This window comes from Falco biarmicus, chromosome 5 (genome assembly GCF_023638135.1).
Source record: "Falco biarmicus isolate bFalBia1 chromosome 5, bFalBia1.pri, whole genome shotgun sequence".
Taxonomy (NCBI): Eukaryota; Metazoa; Chordata; class Aves; order Falconiformes; family Falconidae; genus Falco; species Falco biarmicus.
The window spans coordinates 20,410,436-20,431,949 of record NC_079292.1 but is presented as its reverse complement, the minus strand read 5'-3'; the positions used below and the strand labels follow the sequence as shown (position 1 = coordinate 20,431,949).

The window sequence follows — 21,514 nt, the reverse complement described above, 5'->3', positions numbered from 1 at the left end:
GCGTGTGTGGTTGGGAGTTTTGTTCAGGAAGCACTTCCATGCCCACCCCCCCTCCACAAGAGGTGGGCTGGCAAGCGAGAGCCGCGCAGGTGGCCCGTGGCACGCTGTGAGGCGGGAGCTGCTCACAGAGCACTGAGTCCACCCCGGCCCGGGGAAAAGGGGGTTCAGAGAAGTACCCACTTCTCCTGGGGGTCCCAGCAGAGCGTGGCGCCCGCAGCCCCGTGTCACAGGGTGGGACCGAGGACCCAGGGCCTGACTGCAGGACCAGAGCCCCAGGGCCACGCTGAGGAGACGGGGCCCCACGCCCGGGGCCGATCGGGCAGCCCCGGCGTCTGGCCGGCACCCCCGGCCCTGCACCCCCCGGGCCCGACCGGGCGACCCGCACCAGGGCTGGCCCGAGGCCGGCGGCCCCGCGCCCCCGGGGGCTGCCCGCGGGACCCGGGACTGGAGCTGCCCGGACCCCCCAGCCACGGACGGGGCTGTCAGCGCTGCCGGCCCGCGGCCGGCGCGGGACCCCCGGGCCGGTGGTCGCCATGCCCGCGCCTCCCACCCGCCCGCCGCCGCGCCCCCACCCGCCGGCCGCCGCCCGCCCGCACTCACCCTTGACGGCTTCGCCCCGGTTGAGCTGGATCTCGCCCTCGCCCTGCGGCGCGTAGCTCTTCACCACGATGAACTTGCGGCCGGGCACGGCGCTGTACAGCTTCCGCTTGGGCCCGCGCAGCGGGGCGGGCGCGGCGTGCGGCGCGGGCTCGGCGCCGGGGCCGGGGGGCCCCGCCGGGCCGCCGGGGCTGTAAACGAAGACGTAGGTTACGGTGCTGATGCCCGGCAGCTCGCGGCTCGGCCCGCCGCGGCCCGCGGGCTGCGCCATGGCGGGGCCGGCGGGGCGCGCGGGGCTCAGCGCAGCCCCGGCCGCCGCGGCGCCGCCCGGGCGCGGGCACCGGCTGCGGCTGGGGGGCCGCCGCCCGCCGCCGGCTCCATGGCGCGGCGCCGCCCGCCCCGCGCGGCGCTCCGCTCCCTCCGGCGCCGCGCCGCCGCCGCGCGCACCATGGCCCGGGGCAGGTGCCGCCGCCGGCGGCTCCTCCCCCTGCGGGCGGGGACGGCGCCGGCCCAGCCGCCTCCCGCCCCCGGCCGCCGCCGCCGCCGCCGCCGCCGCCGCCCCGGCCCGCCGCCGCCGCCGCCGCGGGGCCGGGGCCGCGCACCGAGCCGCCCCCTGGCGGCCACGGCCGCCGCGCTGCCCCGGGCCGGGGGAGCGGGCGGGGCGGCTCCGGGGGCGGGCTGGGGCAGTGCCGGGGGGCGGGCGGCTGGGGGGGGTCCCGGGAGCCGCGTACGGGGCAGGTGGGGGGGTGCGGGGGGGACAGTCTTGGGGCACGGTGGCGGGAGGGGCGGGGGGCGCTGCGGGGGGGCAGTGCCCGGGCGGCGGTGGGGCAGCAGCGCCCCTTGCCCAGGGCGATGCCGGGGGCGGGGGGTGCTCCCCTCTGCCCCCCGCCCTGCCAGCGCCGCAGTCGCCCCGCCCGCAGCCCCCCGCCCACGGTGGGGGCTGGGGCTGGCGCAGCCGCCGGGCAGCGCCCCGGCTCCCGCTGGCCGGTCCCTCCCGCCGCCCCCGCAGCGCCCGGTTTGCGGCTCCGCGCGTGCAGCCCCCCCGCCCCGATGCGCACCTGCAGCCTCACCCCGCGCCCCCGCTCCCCGGGGCCGCGGTTCCACAGCCCTCACGGGGCTGCCCCCGACGCCCCCCCTTGCTGCCCCCCGGTCGTCGGCAGGGGCAGGGGCTCGCGGGGGCTCCTCCCGCGGACCCTCCTGTTGGGGGTGACGGTGCGGGTAGAGGGGGACGGATGCGGTGGCGGGAAGAGCTGCCCGCTAGGCACACCCCCAGCAATGGCTGTCACCCAAAGTGGTGCACGGCTCCTCAGGGACCGGGGTGCAGCCACGGGAGGGGACTGGGTCCCTCAGCCAGGGACAGCCTGAGCTTCCCGCAGGAGCACCGTCACGCAGACCAGCAGAGAGCCGGGAATGGCGACCCAGCCGCGGTGCAAGGGGCACGGGCTTCCCGCTCTTGGCATCAGCAGGCGGCCCAAAGCCTCTCGTCAAACTTGCCATCCGCAGGCACAAAGCTTCAGCAGAAGGCACTGTCACACCGGGGATGTGCGCCACGTAACCTGCCAGCCTCAGCCCAAGCAGCCTGCTGCTTCCGTACCATGCTAAGTTCCAGTCCCTCAAGGGAAAAAACACTTAATAAGAAATAAATAGCTACCCTTTTCTTATAATACTTCTAAATGTCACTCCAGTATCATTTTTAGTCGATGCAGAGATATTAAAGACCAGCTCAGATCTCTAAAAGGCCCCTTCATGTTTTTAGAAACAGTCACGAGAAGCATGCGGGAAACGTAGGTATTGCAGACTGCTCACAGAAAGAGCTGTTCAGTGCAGCGCGCCTCGCCGACACTGCAGCTCTGCACCTTGCTTCATGCTCCCGCTGCCTGCCCGGGGGATGCTCAGCCCACGGCGACGGACACTCGGCTGTGGGTACGCAAGCCGGGCAGCCAGGCAGCCGCTGCACGCCTGGGACTGCTCCAGCGCCGGGGCCGTAAGCCCCCTCCAGCTCCACCAACTGCAACGGGTGCCCGCCCAGACCTTCGCGTCGGCCAGCAGGATCCTGCTCCGGCCATTTTGCTTCTCCAAGCTACTGACTACCGCTCTGCCCTCCTCTTGCTGTGGCACCAACACCGGTCCCAGACTGTGCTGCCGACGTGCAGCTACCCCAGCTACCGAGGAACCACAGCTCCACCGCGGATCCCACACCTTGGCACCCTCCGGCAGGATTGCGGCAGTTTCACGCACCATCGCCTGTGTATTTTCTCAGCAGCAACCTTGCATCGTCTTTCACGCCATTTTTGAAAATACTGCCGCAGGACCAAGAGCCAGTCCTCGTGCAAGTGACACGAAGAACAAACCAACAGCCCAAAGGCTCCACGGCTTCCTCTTCAGCGGTCGCGCTGGGGAAGCATTAATCATGTGCCTTGCAATCCAGTTTGCATCTGCCATATTGATTTTGTAGCACACTCATTTTTTAATCGTTAAGGAGTTAGTTATTAAGTCAAAACGTCTCAGAAGCCTACATCTATTATATGAGAGGTACATTTCTAACAAGTTTTGTAATAATTTCAAAGAATACCACCATTTTTGTTTGGGCTCTTTTGGCAGGCTCAATTTCAATTAAAGGGTGCTGATTAGTTTAATCATATTTCATGTTAATGCCCGCTTGACAGAGACCTGTGTCAGCCGTGCAGCTGCTCCAGGTTCAGGCTCTGCTCTGGGAACATTTCTACCTATACTCCCAACTGGAAAATGTGAGAAAAACTGCCTGGAATGGGTTTTATGTTTTCTATCAGTCAAGAGCGGAGTTATCTCCTGGCATGTTTCCACATGAACTGACAATGTGTTTCTTCACCTACTTTATCACCCTGTGCCATAAGGCACCTTGAGGCCTGAAGGAGGGGGATTCATCCTTTGTATCGCCTAGTTAAGCTGTAGCTAATCGCTGCTGGATCCATAACTTATTTCTGAACAGCAGCCAGGATGCTTTGTATATTATGAATAAAACAAACACTACCGCGGCAGTGTTTATTAAGCAGCTAAGGAGCTTCTCGATGTCCCCAGTGTATAATCGTGATTTCGCCGCGCGAGATGCCCACATTCTCCTCCTCTCTGAGACACACAGACACCACGGCTGAGATGCCTGGGTGCCAGAGGAGACCGCTCCCCACGGGGGTATGAAGTGGGGGCAGCTGAAATAAAACACAGTCACTGCGAAAGAGCAGCAGCCTTTCTTTTTCTGCATAGAGATCCTGCCCTTGATGATCACGGGGCTCTTCTCTTTATGGCAGCCGTTAACCTGAAACTCGTCTGCCCAAACTGCACATCAGATCTCACTGCAGCAACCAGAGAACGACGCTGGGTAAATCAGCCCAGCAGCAGGTATTGTTCAACTAAAGCACACCAGCAAGAAGGACATGTCTGGTTCGAGTGAGCCTCAATAGCAGATGGAGGAGTTGTCCTCCCCATGCTCTCTGCAACCAGCAGCCTGCCCTGGAAGCTGGCAAGCTGAAATCAGATTCCCTTGGATGTTTCGCCGGGAGCCAGGAGGCGCCTGAGCAGCCGGCATACAGTGCTCCTCCTGCTCAGGTCCAGAGGGGCTGCTCGCAGTCCAGGCACTCGCGTTTAGTTCTCCTGCAGATAAACGGGTGCTCAAGAAACACTGTTATAAGCCTATGCATCAGTATGAAAACCTGATGGCACACCTCTGTATAAAATTTCTGAGGTTTCACACTTGCTCTGCCTCTTGCAAATAACTATTTGAGATGGACTTGATGTGTGACTCCATGTCTCATACTTCTTACAGATATTTTAGCCCCCAGAAGCATCCAGACTCAATAGTGCTTTAAGATGGTGATGGAGACCTGACCATCTGACAGGGTGCCTCCATCAGAAACAGTGCTGGGTCCCAGTATGGAAGAGCTTCCTCACGAGGGTGGACGCTTACAACAGTCCCCTCAACAAGCCACAGTCATTTCTGAGGGAGGACAGACTTCCCTTCCACAGGCTGGTGGTTCAAATCACCACCCGTGAATTAACAGACCATAATAGTCCCCACAATTGCTTCAAGCACATCAAGCAGTCCTAAATACCCAGGGCTGTTGCTTTTATTTTTATGTGCTCTCAAGGGGCTGATCAGAAGAGAATCGCTTTTTGCCAGGTGAGTTCTGGCTGAAGGATTCTTGTTTTAGGTCTCAACAACCCTCCTCTTTCTTCTCTGGTGAACTCCTGCCCACCAGCCCCTCAGTGGAGCACCCACGGGCGAGGTGAAGGCATGCCGGTTTTTGAAGAGCACAGCCCGTGACCTACGGGTGCCACAGCACCAGCCATGAAGGTAGGACCAGGGGATGTGGCAGATCCAAGCCAACAAGGCTGTGCCAAGCTGCGTGAATAACTGAAGTTTTGTCTTATTTTTGCATTTTTGCATATGTCTGGGGGGCAGTGAACATACTAAGGTGTCTTGCACATTATTGTGAAAGTATCTACTAGAGATCCTGATTTTTTTTCCCCCTTGAGAGCTGAATATCAGATTTTTTGTTGCTTTAGAATACAGAAAGGTTTTTGCATGGGGGAACTTCCTACTGTTTCAAAATGTGCTGTAAACTGAACCCTTCAGGAATTTAGTGTATTTGGCAGCTTTGCAGTTAACCTGTTGGCCTTTCCTAGTTACAGTATGACTGTTAAATTGTTCTTGTCCACAAGGCACCAATCCCCAAAGCATGGTTTGTTTGTTTGTTTCTTTCTTTCTTTCTTTTTTTTTTTTCCTCAGTGGGTCATCTCTGGTGCTGGAGTTGCCTTTTCCATTGGCCATGGAAGGGAGGATTTGCAAACTACTCGTTTTGCTCAGAGAACATTTATGTGCTCTCACACATATATCTCCGCACCCCCCAAGTACCTGGGGATGATTTCTCTGTAGCAACCTTTCTGAAGGCATCTGTACCCAAAACCTGGCGGGAAGAAGGACACAATGCACACCCTGCCACAGGTCTTTCAGCTTTGTCCAGTAGTGAGAGCTGTAGTGATCCCCTTTGTGAGTTGCACCCTTCAGGGTCTAGGTAAGAGATTTTGCCATCACATAAGCAGTATTATAAAGTCCACCAGGTACTTATAACCTGGTACTTTGAATTTGACCGACAACCAAACACTGCTTCTCAATTATGGCACTTACTATGTGTCCTTTGGAAGAAACGCTTTTGCTGTTCTGGAGTTTCAAATTGTTACTACAAGCGTGGCTGACAGATACAGAAATAGACCGGGTTTGATGGAAATGATTTCAGCTCCAGCAAGAAAATAGCAGCTTCATCACTTCTAAAACTTTCCCAGATTCACAGAATCAAACAGAATGGCTGAGACTGGCAGGGACCTCCGGAGCTCATCCCACCCAACCCCCTGCTCAAGCAGGGACCAGGGACACTGACAGCCGGTTGCCCAGGACCGTGTCCATATGACTTTTGAACATCTCCATGGGTGGAGACTCCAGAGTTCTGGACAGCCTGTGCCTGTGCTCAGTCAATCTCACAGTGAGAAAGTGTTTCCTGATGTTCAGAGGGAACCTTCTGTGTCTCAGTGTGTGCCCTGGTCCTGTCACTGGCACCACTGGAATAGCCTGGCTCGGTCCTCTCTTGGCACTCTCCCTGCAGGTATCTATACACATGGATTCAATCCCCCTGAGTCTCCTCTTCTCCAGCTCTCTCAGCCCTTCCTCATAGGAGAGATGTTCCAGTCCCTTTATCATTTTTGTGGCACTTCACTGGACTCTATCCAGTATGTCTATCTCTCTCTTGTCCTGGGGAGCCCAGCACTGGACCCAGCACTCCAGCTGTGGCCTCATTGGTGCCGGACAGAGGAGAAAGACCGCTCCCCCTCAACCTGCTGCAGATGCTTTGCCTAATGCAGCCCAGGGTTCCGTTTGCCTTCTTTGCAGCAAGGGCGCATTGCTGGCTCATGTTCAACTTGTTGTCAGCCAGGACGCCCAGCGCCTTCTCTGCAAAGCTGTTTTCCAGCTGGGTGCTCCCCAGCATATACCTGGGGTCAATGGGAATTTCCCTTGACTGCCAATTAGCTATTTTGGGAGTGATCCTGAATTCAGAGATGGGGAGAAATCTTCAGAAGCGCTCTGCCTAGGGTATCACCTGGGTCAGACCTAGTATAACGACTGAAAGACACAGGTTCTGCCCGAAGGAGGCCGTTTCTGACATTAAGGGCTTTACGCCTCACTCCTGGAGCTCCCTCCAGCCACAAAAGTAGAGCAGGATGCCCACTCACTCCTCCCATGTGCCCCCCGAGCTGGGTAACAAGGCAGACCTAGGCTGATATTCTGGGGTCAACTGCTAGTGCGCTCACACAAAATGATTTTATTCCTTTCTGTTCCTAGAGCACAGCTCGTTGAGCTTGCTCTTCAGTTTGCTGAGAAACTTCTGGTCTCAGATCAGCTCTGCACAACTAAATGAGAATAGCACAGTCACCTGCTAACGAGAGCCAATTAGTGGCAGATTCACACTGTTCAGGAAAAAGGAGGCAACGGGAGAATGGGAGTCACTCGCCTTCCCAGCTCCTCCTCAGACAGCCGCCAGACCAGTGCTCCAGCTAATTAGCACGGGAGCCTGAGCAATGATGTAAAGCAGGAGCCACAGAGCCCTCAGTGAGATCACAGCATCTGGCAGGAGCAGCGGGAGCTCAGCGCCTCCGGCCGCAGCACAGCGAGGATGGCGCACAGTGCTGCACCATGAGAGGGGAACGCAGTGTGGGACAACATCAGCCACGTGCCCAGCCGCCGAATGTGACAATCCTCAGAAGGGGACCATGCGGCCAAGTGCCACTGGCAACTGTGACCTACAAGATGCTTCAGAAATCTGGCATGAGAGTCTGCTGCCAAGGACACACGGATAATGGCTGCAAGAGCTGGCCAAAGCGACAGCTGGGAGAGGTCCTGCAGGCACCCTCCCTCTCCGGGCAGTGACCTACGCTTTACTGCAATGATTAGTCTGGATGTTGAGCTACCTCCCCTGAAGTATAAACACCTCCTCCTGGCTGTGGCTACAGCCTTTACAAATGCATCTGGAGAAGATGGAGCGGAACTGGAAACCCGAGAGAGACAATTAATTAAAAGGTTTTGTCTCCCTTTATATAATCACAGATATTGATTCACTCTTTAAAGCACTCTGTGTGCATCTCAGCCAGTGAAACATCCCCAGTGGTAGCTGGATTTGTGCCTCTCCACCCTGACAGCTGAAAGTGTTTTATATCACTGGGTAGCTCCATCAGATCTTAAAGAGTCCTACTGAAAAGACAAAATATAGTTTTATCAGTTGACAAAGAGGATAACGGGATTTCTGAAAATTATGCCTCTAATCCTGCCTATTCTGCAAGATCACAGTCCTTAGGAATTTGGACAACCTGTCTGATAAGCCTAGCAAATGCAGGAACAGGCAACTGCTGTAAATTAACATGCACCTCACGCTCCGGCAGATGCTCTTCACAAAGGTGAGAGAAAGCCTAGTTCTGCTAAAGGCGCATGACGAGTTTACGGTAGATAGTAACTGAGGGAGCTGCGAGAGGATTACCAAAATCCCACACCTCACTGGAGGATGGAGGCAAACGTCTGGGTGGTTCCTTGCAAGCTGCTGCAGTCAAGACAAGTTATTTCACAAATTTGGCTCTACGATGAAAAAGAAGAATAATTTCAACAGTATCTCCCGGTCAGCGTTACCCAAGAGTGATGAGATGATTTTCAGTCCCCTCCCTACTTGTGGCACGATGAACCTTCCAATCCCAGAAGGTCTGTGGCTTTGCAGCTCCCAGAGGTGGAGGAACCCATGCCATGCAGAAGGCAGGAGCTACTTTGCAAAGAAGGAAATAATTCACAAAGCCTATGACTATGAAATCTTTAACGTTTTGGTTGCCAAGCCCTTATGTGTGTCTCAGTCAAAACCTGGGGTACTACAAATGGCATTCAGCATCTGCTGCATGCAACTGAGTTTGGGGGCACACATTCCATTCCTCATAAACAAATGTTCACATCACCACCTCCCCGTACATGGCCAGACACTGAGGAGATCTAGAGGTCTACAAGAACCTTTTCTGGAAGGTCCTCCCCAGGTGCTCGGGTAGCTTCACAGAGCACCAAGACAAAGACTGAGATCACTCCAGTTACTCCAGCACAACTGGTTAACAACTTCTGACGCTGCAGCCCACAGCTTGACACCTTCTGCCTTCACTAAAATTACCTTGGAAAAACCATTTAGATCTACAGGCATTTGGAGCAAGAACCATAAGGAGAACAAGTCGAGACTTTGACACCAGTCTGAAACATTGGTCCTCAAAAGCATTCAGCTACTGCTGCATCTTCAGAGACTGACAGCTGCAGCATTTGCTAGATGCAAACTCACCCAAGAACAGCTGCCTTGGCCCACTTTTAAGTTCTGCTTTGTGCATTTACCAGATTCTTCAGCCTAAGGCACCCTTTTGGCACACTCTTCAGCCAGAGATGTACAGCTCAACTACACCTCTGACAAACCAGCAAAGATGATCCTGAAACTGCCTTTGTCAAGCTAAATATCCCGACTCTTGTGGGTTTGTTTCAGGAGTCAGCTGCACAAAGATACCGGTATTTCTATTCCAGACATGACCATTGTTACTCTGAGCTCTGGTAGGCTTGCCTGGACTAATGCCCACAGGTCATTACCCTCTTTGTCCTTGCTGTTGGAAATCCAGAGTTTCCTAACGGATCCCTCCCTCACAGATCCCATGGACTCTAGCAGTCATTTTCTGTCTTTGTAACAGTAGGTATAAGTTACTTTCCAACTCTCTCTCAACAGTGAATTTAAATAATTTGACCAAATTATATTCACTCATTCTGCCCACATAGTTCCTTAATCACAGGAACAGTGGCTGGGAGACAGCCATGGTCGAGTCCAGAAGTTACTGGAACTGCTTGGAACTGTTAACGGATTAAAACAAGTCCAAAGAACAGAGACTTGCACAGAAGCACATCCCACACTGCCAAAACACAGTTCAAAATATCCCCGGAGGGAGGAAAGGCAGCGTGCAAGGTCAGGAACACCCCAGCTGCCCCATCTTCTGACCCAGAAGAAGCCCTTGGTGTGAGAGGGCACAGGACACACCTCAGATCCAGAGAAGACAACAACTTTGCATGAAATCCCCACTGCATTGGCAGAGTGAGGAGGGTATTGTCCCTTGGCTGGTTCACAGCACTCATTTCCCTCTCCTCGTACAGTGAGAGAGGAGCCACTGCCAGCATGGCAAGACCGGCAGGGCAGAGGTGCTGGAGGGAGCATCTGTGGCAGCGAGTGGGGTTGTGGCACCAGGGGAGACAGGAGATGTACCAAGCTGAGCAGTGCCTGGCTGAGCGTGTCCAGAAATGTCACAGCTCCTGACAGCAAAGTCCCTGCTCAGGTATTGGCTCTGTTTAGAAAAGAGCTGCTTCAAAACTTGGACTATAAAGCACTTGATCAAGAAAGCTGAGGCCAAACCGTCCTGGTTTTGGGATGTGAAGACCAGCTCCAGCCTGGGCCATGGCCTCCAAAGGACCTCCAGGGTGGCTGCAGCCATCTCCTTGTGGTTTGCATGTCACTGATCCAGATATTCTGTTAGGAACTGTTCTTTCACTAAAACTGTTATTGCCCAAAGACTGATCAAAGAGTGAGTCACAAAGGGAGAGATTTCTCAAAGGATGGTAGTTTAGGAATACTGGTGTTTTCTCATCCCTAACATCGCCAGATGCTCAGTTCTGAAGGTTTTTTTACCTGAATTTATGGTGCCATGGATGTTTCTCCATGACATGCTTCACCTCCAGCAACAAGGGCTATATCTGCTGGAGACGGAGCCCAAGCCAGCAGAAGTGATGAGGAGGCACTGCGATCATGCCAGGCCCACTGAGACCACATCTGCAGCTGCTGGGAGCAGCCAGTATGCATCTCCAGAAAGTTAAGAGAGATCTGGGAACAACTGTAGCCCTGCTTGTTATAGAGAATTTTTTTTTTCCTTTTCCTTGTTCTATTTTCCATATTATCATTTGGATAAAGCAAAATAAGGATGAACACAGGGAGGTGTATTCCTCAGCTGGACACAAACACAACTTTCTATCTGCTTGAGCCACAAAGCAGGAGTTCAGGCATTTTGCCTCATGCCGTGCTGCAAATATCTGTTTTCAGATACCCCCAGACCGCAGGGAGCTCATCTGCCACTGATGCCCTGAGGACCACTCCTGCACCTCACCCCATCCCCAGTCACTGCCTCTGCCTGAGGGGCAGAGCAACAGGTTGAAGGTCACAAGGAATATCCCAGCCCCTCGACTCACAGCTCCTTGCTACTCAGCAGTTCAGTTGGCCCTTCTTCTTCGTTCCCAGATGTGCAAACACAGATGTCTTCCTGTACATAACATTGGGGACTGGCGTGTCAAAGCACTAGCCAAGGAAAGCCACACTCTTGGGGATGCTGCTCAGGTCAGCAGCTTATTTCATCACAGGTTACTGCAAGGTGCTGTGGGGAAGCTGGTCCTCCCCCATGGTAGAAAGGGGAAATGGCAGCAGCAGCTCCATCCGTGGACACCGGCCCCCGAGCACAGCCCAGCTGCATTGGTGCTGCCCTGGGGGAGTCTGCTCGGGAAGGGGCCCCCTGGCACCCACAGATGCTTGGTAGCCGGTGCTGCAGGGACTCTCACGTGTGACATGGCCAAGGAGAGTCACTGCTGAGGAAGAGCATTTGTAACTGAAATTTCCCTGGAACTCAAATTAATTTTCAGTTTTGTTGCCTTGGAAGGAAGGATGTGTCTGTCCCAGATGCCAAATCAAGGGGATTCTTTGTGTAGGAAGTGTAATTGATTCCCATTTACTCCGCATCTGTATTTCTTAAAAAAGGGAGCACGGGTGAGTCATACGCCTGGGCAGAGCAGCTTGTTGTGACGCCTCTAGCAGACAGGCACCTGGGAAGGGGCACGCTGTCTACCCTGCCGCCAGAAATATTTTGCACCGCCAAGTCTGATTCAGGATCCAAGCAGTGACACAGTTCTTCAGAGGTGGTGGCATCAGGCAGGAGGCATCCAGAGCTTACCGTGGCAGCGGGGTAACCTTCACAAGGGACCTAACTTCAGCCCCAGGCATGGCGTTTGCCCAGTGCTCCAAATGTATTTCAGGATCAGAAGCTTCAGCTTCTGGCAAAATGATGCAAAGACAAGGTTTTCCAACAAAGACGGCTGCAGCAGGTGGAAATAGGACCCAGTGGCACTGGAAACAGACCCGCTGGATCAACCCTCATCTCTCGGTGCTCAGAGTGGCAATGACTGTGCAGAAAATAACAACACTGAGGTGTCCACCACTATCCCTGATCAGCTGAAACTTACCAAAGGTACTGACAAGCAGCATTTGAGAGCGATCACTGTGAACAGGTCCTCCGTAGGACAGGGGTGGTGTCACCCATTTCTTACTGCCCCTACTCAGCAAACACAGGGCTGAACAGCAGAAGTACTTGGGGTGTCAGTGCGGACTGTACAAGGCATTTCACTCCCATGATAATGCAGCATCATGGCTCAGGACTGGACTGCCAGTTTGCAAGTGTCACACGAGAAGAAACAGGAGAATGACTGCTTGGGAATATGTAGCAAACATAGCAACAACCCCTTTTGTTGAAAATTACACAGCTTGGATCTAGGACAACAAACCTGCAGGATAAACTATACAACAGAGTCCTGAAGGGTAGTTTTTAACTCTGCAATAGTCCTCCTGTCTACAAAAATTGTGATCCTTTTGCTAGTAACTTGTCATTCTTGTAGAAAATCTTTTCCCTTGATATTTAATCTTTTTATACGTCTGTTTGGGGAAATAATAAAGCCATATCTGCTTTGTTTTATGTTATCAATGCTTTAATTCTACTCAAAGTTAGACCAGCTTTGCATAGAACATGCCAGAACATGCCATGCATGTGACTCTTCAGCTCTTGCACAGCAAAGAGCAGGTATGGCACATTCAAACTATTTACTTAAGCCTGACTCTTACCAAAGTATTTCACCGTCCTTCCAGAGGCTGCTCCTTTGAACAGAAACTACTCTTTGAGCAGGCCGGCAGGTTTGTCCCAGAACTTTAAAACATGCCACTAAGTCCTGGCAGATGAACTAAGCCAGGTATCCCCAAACAGTGGTAGGGGGATGCTGAAGCTGTGCCCGTGAAGTACAATTCCAAGGATGGGGTAGGGGTGGTAGGAGCCACCACCAGCAGCACTGCCACATTGCTCAGGGCTGTGCCAGGCAGTGCCGGCACCAGCAGGACCATTTGGGACCCCCGGGCTGGCTGAGTGCCCCAAGGCTGAGATCACATCTCACAGTCCTTCTGGCAGAGCCCAACTGACTGCCCAGGAAATATATTACTTACAAATTGTACACTTGTTCAAACAACAGTGAAAATAGTTCCTGCAAGCTACAAGTAAGCCTTCAGCACTGCAGTTACTACATTTTGTCAACGGCCTGAAGCTCTATGGGACAGCTGTTAGCACACTTGAGATGACTCACAAGAGAGCTCAGGAAAGACGGGATGTTTTAAGAAGCCAAGGCACAAGGTCCCGCTTGGAGAAGGTGCTGGAACATGAGAGACAGACTGAGTGTCAAATGGCAGAATAAAGACCATCTCACACATTTCTCCCCTTGGAGGACTCTGGGCTTGCAGCTTGAGAAGTGGCACAGAGCACCAAGGTGCGAGACCAAGTTCTTTCCTACGAGGCAGATGTCACGGACCAGAGAGACTCAGGTCAGTTTGTCAGAGGACAACTTGAGGGCACAAATCAAGAGAAAATGAAAAAACACATGCAGGGAATATTGAAGCTAAATTCTAAATGGGTTTTTGATACCCCAAGGTATCAAAAGGTCTAACAGCCACCACTTCAGCATGTGAGGATTCACAAAACTGATGATACACTTCAGAAAACTGCATCCACGACAGCCCTTGGTGGATGTATGATCCTTTCCTTTCCTTCATCTCCATGACCTTCTCCTGCCTTGCTCCATCTGTAACTGGGAGCAAGTGCCTCATTGCAGGTATATGTCCCCTCTCCTGGGAGATGTGCCAGGTGCTTAGCTGATGCCTACGGAGATGAAGGCAGCCAAAGAGGAGCCAGGCTGTTGCTACAGCTCCGCTTGAGCAGTCCTGTACCTACAGTGAGCCATGTACCTTCGGACAGGGGTTAGACACAACTTTCAGAAAACATGTTTGAGATAATGTGTTAATCCACTTCCCAGACACTGATGTGATTCCTGTGAATGCCTTGTGCTGTTTTCCTCTGCTTTCAGAGCAGTGAGAGGAGGTGCTCTCTGCGGGCATACTCAGACCCTCCTGCACCCGGACAGCTGGGGAGGTCCGGATGAGAGCACAGAGGGTGTCACAGACTCCATCTACCTGCCCTGGCCACACTGACAGACACTCCAGCGGCTGCATGGCTCCTGTGAGGGACCCATGGAGCTCCCAGGCACCTGCCACCACACCACCTCCCAAGTTACTCTCTGTAGCTCGTTTTGATGTCATCTCCCCAGTCAGGGGTTGGCACTGTTAGGAGCCAGGTATGGTGCACAAATTGAAGGCAAATATGTCTCTCAAAGTAACCATGGGAAATATTATGTGTGAACAACAGAGCGAGTCATTCTACTGTGTCTCTTACACAGAGTCCTAACACCACCTCACCCTCAGGAGTCACCCCATAAGCAGTGGGTGGCAAATGTTTCCATGGCAGGGCAAAGCATAGCAAGGACAGGGAATCCCACAGCCAAGGGGATCTTACAGGATCTGTAGCTTCAGATAGAGACACTGCCTTTTCAAAATAAAAATGATTGCATCTTGAAGTTTCACATTTGAGGGAGGAGAGATGGTGGTGCAGAACAACTCCATGAGCACAGCCACCACTGGCTGGACCCGCAGCACTAATAAAAGAGGCAAGAGCCCTGGCCATGAAGCCAAGCAGCAGATGCTGGCTCACACCCATGTCTCCTCTCACTGCAGAGTGACCAGATGCAGCCAGTCCCCAGCCCCACCACCCCATCCGACACTGGCTCTGCCTGGGAATACAACCACAACCACACCGGTCAGACTGCTGTGCTGACCCTGCTTTTTTTACTAAAATAACTGTAGCTGTTTCCAACTCAGCAACAGCCAAAGAGCATTCCAAGGGTTTTATCTGCGTAGAATTACAGTAAGTGTAAATACAAACTGAGGTGCACCGGGCCACGAGCACTTGCTCCCCATGCAGACAGGGTCCAGGAGCCCTGCGCAGTTCCCAGGGAGGAGCATCTGCACTGGGTGCAAACCAGCTTCTGTGCTGCAAAGTCACCCCTCAGCTTGTATAGCACTGACTTCGTCTTGCAGACGAGCCTCTTGATTAGAGCTGCTGGAGTCATGCCAGGTGAGTTTATTACAGAGCGCTGTACAACTGCTCTTAATATCTCTGAGTCTGGAAAGTCTAACCCTAAAGCTCATGCCATAAGGATGACTGACAACAAGCTGCACACATGATTTGTAGCTTCACATGGAGGTGTGAAAGGCACAGGATATGAGCCTGCAAGTTTGTAAAAGCAAAGACAACGTGACAGCTGAGAAAAGGGAACCCTTGCAAAGATTTATGATGCCAAGTAACGAGTTAAGGCAAATCACTGAGTTGGTAGGCAGATCTGGCTAAGGTGGATGTCCAGCCATGGCTACAGAGGTAGGAAAGATGAGCTGAAGTCCCACTGTGTGGAGCCATCTCCCCTCTGACTTCAGTCTTGGTGCTGCTGAAGAGGGGGGCAAGCCTCATGGTAGAAAAGAACAAAGCTCGAGGAGGAGAAAATACTGCTGGACAAGGCAAATTACAGAGACGCCGATCTGGTTATCAAGCACAGAGATGACCAGGTTTGTGAAACACAAGTCGACTTCACAGTGACTAAGGTCCCACCTGGTCAGATTGCAGACCTCATGGGATGTCTGGAGACACTGGAGAGGACCCCGTGTTTGTGGTCCCTGGGTTTGTGAAAAGGGGAGGAGTGGGAGAAAGCAGCTGGAGGGAACTTTTAGGGAGCTGAAAAACAAGACCTACATGTTTTCTGAAACACCCTCAGTGCCATGCAGAGGCCAGATAGAGGAGTAGGGAGGTAAAATCCCACTGCATGACTGAGAAAATGGTATTTAAAAAAAAAAAAAAGAAAAGGCTATGTACTGACTAGAAACTGCAGAAAACTCTGAAAACAGGACTCCCATGCTCCCATGCAGGAGAGGCATACTACTTCTAAACCATGGTGAAAGCAAGCTGCTGGGTTTTAACATTAATAAGGTTATAGGAGAGCTTTTAGCTAAAGGGATAGGAAAGCTGGCATATTCAGAAAAGCACCTGCTTTGGGATGACTCATGATGTAGGGGTGAAACCATAAACAGATAGGACAGAAGCTGGCAAAAGTCAGATATAAAACCGTGAAGAGCAGTTGCACAAACAGAATGAAAAAATAGAAACCCCAGACTAATGCATATGTTCCTCCATACAGGAGCTGGAAGTCTAAGAAACAAGACAGGAGAACCAGAATGTCTAGTTTTAATAAAAATACTGACACAATGGATGCACTAGAAACTCAGTGGAAGAAAAACACAGTAGGAAAGCATAACACAAAGCATTCAGGAAAGGCAGAGCCGGCACCAGCAGGGGAGGAGGTGCAGCACTGCAAAGACGACTTAGAGATAAATCAGATTAACAAGTTAACCGTGCCAACAAGGAACATACGACTTGCCATGGGTTGATGTTCCAGCAGGAGATGTTATGTGTTAGGACTACACTGCCAGCCACCCAGGCAGAAGGTGATGCCGAGCGTGATCTGCCAGAGACCGGGGAGATCAGTGGACACCAGGCAAGGGAGACAGGCCAGCTAATTCTGCACAAAGTCAGCAAACACCGTGTCAGGGCACGATGGCAAGATTAAATTTTTAGGCATGGCCAGTGGAGCAGCCAGGCAGGGAATCGACTGCAGGAAAATGCACTCCTGACTTCACACTGACCAGTGAGCACGCTGCAGCTCATAATCTTATTAATTAAGAGTCATTATTTAACAGTGACCCCAATATAGCTAGGTTCGTAATCTTGCCAAAGCAATGGAAGCCAATAAATCAACTGCCATTGTGCTCAGTTTAAAACACAGGAACTTCAAAATTCACAAAAATTAATTTTGGTAATAAGAAATCAAAAGTTAAAAGTAAAGCCTTTGCTGGTGTCCTGGAGACTATTTCAAGACATCTTATTGGATGGTTAGACACACAGTACCTTGTCAAGAACGACTTAGACCTAAAGAACAGCAGGGTATGTAAGGTTGTAAGAAGCAATGAATGCCAGTCAAAAAGACACAGTTGTATTTAAATGAGAAAACCCAGAACTGATCATGCATTTTTTTGTTAAATTGGGGTTGGGTAGGGCGAAGAAGATGAAAACTGAGTTGGAAAAACAGTGTCCAGAAAGCCTAAAAACTACCAAGTCATCTTACAGAAACATCCAGAACAGAAAACCTGTCAGGGACTTAAGAGACCAACAGATAACCAAGGTATTAAAGAAGTGCTCAGAGAGAATAAAGCCATAGTAGGAAAACAAAATGAAAATGGCCATCAGGAGATCGGACAAAGACTGGCAATGACCCCATGCTGTATCTCCTCCTGACTGAGGACATATCAGAGACTCTGCCTTGGCCCTGATAGGAGCCAACAGAAAACGCAAATCAGCAAAGGGGCAGTAAGAAATCAGCAGGATCTCAAGTTTGAAACAGCTGAACTGCTAATGGTGGTGCATAACCTGCTCCTCACTTTTGTTCACTCCACCACCTGCTTTTGGTGCCAGAATGTGGCAAACGGGCCAGCAATTATCTTTTTAAAAGTTTCCAAGGGAGAAATGGCACACCATTAAACCTGCTGTCTCTATCAGCCAAACTGAGATGCTATTTAAAGATGAAGACTCCCATACAGATGGACAAACAGGAATTACTGGGAAGAGTCAACCCATCTTTGTGAATCTATGTGCAGTTCTGGTCTATTGCCTCCAAAAGGCTGTTGCAGATCTGGAAGACGGCAAGGAACTGTGACCAGGATGAGGAAACATCTGCAATGGCTTCTGCACAAGGAGCAACCTGATCCAGTTGAAGATGTCCCTGCTTATTGCAAGGGGGTTGGACTAGATGGCTTTTAAAGGTCTCTTCCAGCACAAACCATTCTGTGATTCATAACCAAAATATTCTTAGCCTGAGAGGAGAAACCTGGAGGGACACAGCAGAGATCTGTGAAACCAGGAGTGAGACTGAGAAGATCAATAGGGATCTGCTGTTCACAGGCCCTCCCACTGCAGGAACTGTGCGGTGTAAAACAAAGTGGGCAGAGGGTCAGTCCTCAAGAGAGATATGGAGGTACTTACCCACAGACAGTTAAGGAAGCTTCAAAATTCTCCCTGTCTGATGTTGTGGAGAGGAAAGTTTACACAGGCTTAAAAACCAACAGAACAAACTCAAGGCAGAACCCTCCATGCTGTGAAGTACAAAAGATGCCAAGTCTGACTCAAGGAAGGCTCAAAAGATGACATCTGGCTCAAGGTGCTCCTACTAGAAGGACACCCCTTACAACTCCAAGGGTCACATTTTATGTTCCAGATCCACATCAATGCATGGACAAATTATACCAACTTGGACCTGTGCCAACTCTGTCTCTCACTTCCGTTAATTTTGGCCTTTCTTGATGCTTAATCCCATCTCTCTCCAGTTCTTTAGGACAAACAAGCCTGTTTTCCACCACTTTTGCATTAGTTAACCTTGTGGCAGGGACACGGAGTTTAACACAAGAAGGAAATGCTGTTTGGCTCAGCTAAGAGACGAAGTGTTGCAGGATGTTATGAATGCCAATAGCAGAGACGACTTCAAAAAGGGATTAGACAAGTTCATGAAGGACAATCCACTGCTGGTTAATGAAAGCAGTAATCCATAGGCAGCCTCTGTCTCAGGGAGCCTGCCAACTGCTGCTCACCAGTTACGGGCAAATATATCATGGGAGATGCTCCTGAGCATTTGCTCTGTGTTGTCTTTTCCCTGTGTAGGCGCTGCGCCCTGTCACTGGGGTCAGGGTCTGGGGCACAAGGACGCCTGGTCCCAGGATGGTCACCTCTGTGCCTCGTGGCCCTACCAGTAGCCCTCCTCCACTCTAGCTTCTGTTCATCTTTTTCTGAGTATTTGTAATGATGAACAGCGCATAGCATTTCAAATAAAGTTTTATGGGATGTTGTACAAATATGTTAGCACTTGCTTTCATGTCACAACTGACAGTGGCCGCTATATTCTGATTAATATTCCCAAACATTTTCCTCTATTGTTTCTAACAGATAAGGCAACTATGAACTCATAGCAGAAATTTTTGTTGTTAACTTTTAAATACAGGTTGCTTACTGGTTTATCTTATTTCTAATTTTCCCATCCTTCAAATGATTCCTAATATTCCCATCCTCTGAAGCACTGACTTCATAGCATCAGTAAAGTTCAAAAGTGTGCTTCTCAGGCTAAGGACCACTAGAAAAAATGCTAAAGGCCTTTCACAAGACTAACACTTGATTTTTTCCTACTAATCTCCTTCCACCCCAGCGCTTCCCCTTTCAGCAGCTCACTGCTCTTCCATGTTTAGATCACGGATTATTTATATTACACCTCTGCACTATGCTATGTTCTCCATGAGAACAAACCATTCAACACAGGGCATTACACCAAATGTCCACCGTCGCCCAGACAGATTAGATCTACTGTATTCACCTTTGCTGGGGAACTGCACATGTGGCAAATATAAATCTTAAGAGGGCTCGATTTAGTGATGATAAAAAGATACACATGCTCCCTAAAACCTGAATCATGGATTATAGCGATAAAGGGCAAACCACAATAAATCATTTATACATATACATACAAATATATATATAAAATATGCATATATAAACGTGTGTGCATTTTCACAGCGCTGTAAAACATGAATTGAACTTCCACGTACTCTGGCCAGGTAGGAGGAGACTCTGTCTGTCCCTGATCCCTGTGTGACTCTGGGCCAGTTCCTGCCCGCGTTTTGCACAGCTGCGCTCTGCAGAGGGGGCGAGTGAGGCTTGGCTGTGGGTCAGGGCTGGCATCAGTGGGGTGGTGACACAGCCATCACAGCCCAGGGGAAGGTTCCCCAAATTAACATCATCCCCTGTGGACGTATGTCCCAGAAACACTTCTCCATGGGGCGCCGCAATTCCCCTCGCTGCCTCAACCTTTGTGGAGCCACTTCCCAAAGGTCCAGCTCTCCCATGGTGTGTTTTCTCCTGCTGTCAGGCAGGGGATAATCCCCTCCCCACCCTGCTGCCTTGCTCTCCCACCTCCCTTCTCCAACACCCAATGTCACTGCCCCAGCTTTCCTACAACACATTTTCCAGATTGGGAATTTTTACACCCATGCATCCCCTCCTTGTCCATTGCCAGCCTGGATGCTTGGGGTTCAACATCCTCTAGCCCTGAACCAAAACACTTGAGTGGTCCTCCTACCCTGATGATGCTCTTGCAATGCTGTGGGAGCAGCAGAGATATGCTGGGTGCTGGCATAGCCCCAATCCCCGTGGTCTGGACCCAGGCAATGCCCCTGCTGCCACTAACCTGCCAGCTGCCCCCGCCTTGGAGCACGGACAGGAGAGCTGCCTCCTTTGGCTTACCTGTTTGGACAGTAAACTTAGGTTTCACAAATTATTTTTACCTTCCTTTCTCAAAGACAAACACACATCTGGTACCCCCAGGCACCCCAGCCCTCAGAGAGCTGTGGGAGAAGGACACCCTGATGGGTGTCCACAGCCCAGCCCTGTCCCTGTACACAACAGGCTGTCTCACTGGAGGAGCCTTCACACCTCGGGAGGTCCTCACCTGCTTTCACACCTTCTCTCAAACCATTGTCTTGCTGCTGCCTTTCACACCTGTCGTAGTTGCCCTCACAAAACCGCTGAACATCTCCTGCGCTGTCCTCAGCCACAGGTTCTGCAATGCACTCAAGGCAAAGGCGGGGTATGCTAATTTCTCTACAAAATGAGGATGTATGACATTGTATTTACAGCAGGTCCCATGAAAGGGTGATCTCTACCACCGCTCAACACACACCTCCCCTACTCTGGGTCTCTGCTGAGGCTCCACACCAGCCAGTCTCTCCCACTGACTGCAAATCACAAAGAGACAAAAAGCAACACGGAAAATTCAAGCCGGCTTGCCACACTTGAGATCCCTGGGTAGCAGAAGGCACCTGGGACCCCCTCCCTGCTGCCCACCTGGCTAACCAAGGGTTTTTGGATGGTACCATGGGCCAGTTTGGCCAGACCCCAGTGTTCAACAATGTGTCCCCACTGCCAGCACCCCAGCTGGTTGCTGGTGTCCCCCAGCCACAGCAGAACTCTCAGCTGCAGTAACACCGACATGACACCCCAAGAAGACCTCAGGCACAGCAGTCAAAAAACGGGAAGCCACAGCTCCCACAGCAACACAGTCCTTACCAGTACCCTGACACAGTGTGATAATCCCCATCCTGATGTTACCAGCACGATTCTGGGGAGCCCACATGCAACTTGCAGCCAGCCCCCGCCACCCTGGTGAGCCCTCCTGGGTTGGCAATCGATGCCATCCAACACCCGACAGCAACCTGCATTTGCACTGACTGCTTCAGTCAGAGCTTTCAGGTCCTGGGGCTCACACTGCCTCTCAGGGAAAAGCTGAGGAGCAGTAATTTCACTGATCAAGGAAAATTCACCATGTCTGGAGTGAGCTACAAGAGCTGGTTTGCTGTGCGCAGCAATGCTACAAATCAGTTTAATATAGGAACTGAGGCAGAATGCCATATTCAATTGAAAGTACACAGGGAATTTAGATAAGCAGATTATAAATATACAA

The 21,514-nt window shown here is 51.8% G+C and overlaps 1 protein-coding gene across 11 annotated transcripts in view; it reads right to left on the bottom strand.

The window, feature by feature from the left end:
- The window catches only part of SHANK3 (SH3 and multiple ankyrin repeat domains 3), a 375,700-nt gene that overhangs the window by 199,791 nt on the left and 154,395 nt on the right, over nt 1–21,514 (bottom strand). For all 11 annotated transcript variants that reach the window (XR_008821984.1, XM_056339563.1, XM_056339567.1 and 8 more), the window contains one exon: nt 601–788. Coding sequence is in view for 10 of the 11 variants with exons in the window: in XM_056339563.1 (XP_056195538.1) it covers nt 601–788 (188 nt within the window). In the remaining variant the exon portion in view is untranslated. The remainder of the gene's footprint in view (nt 1–600; nt 789–21,514) is intronic.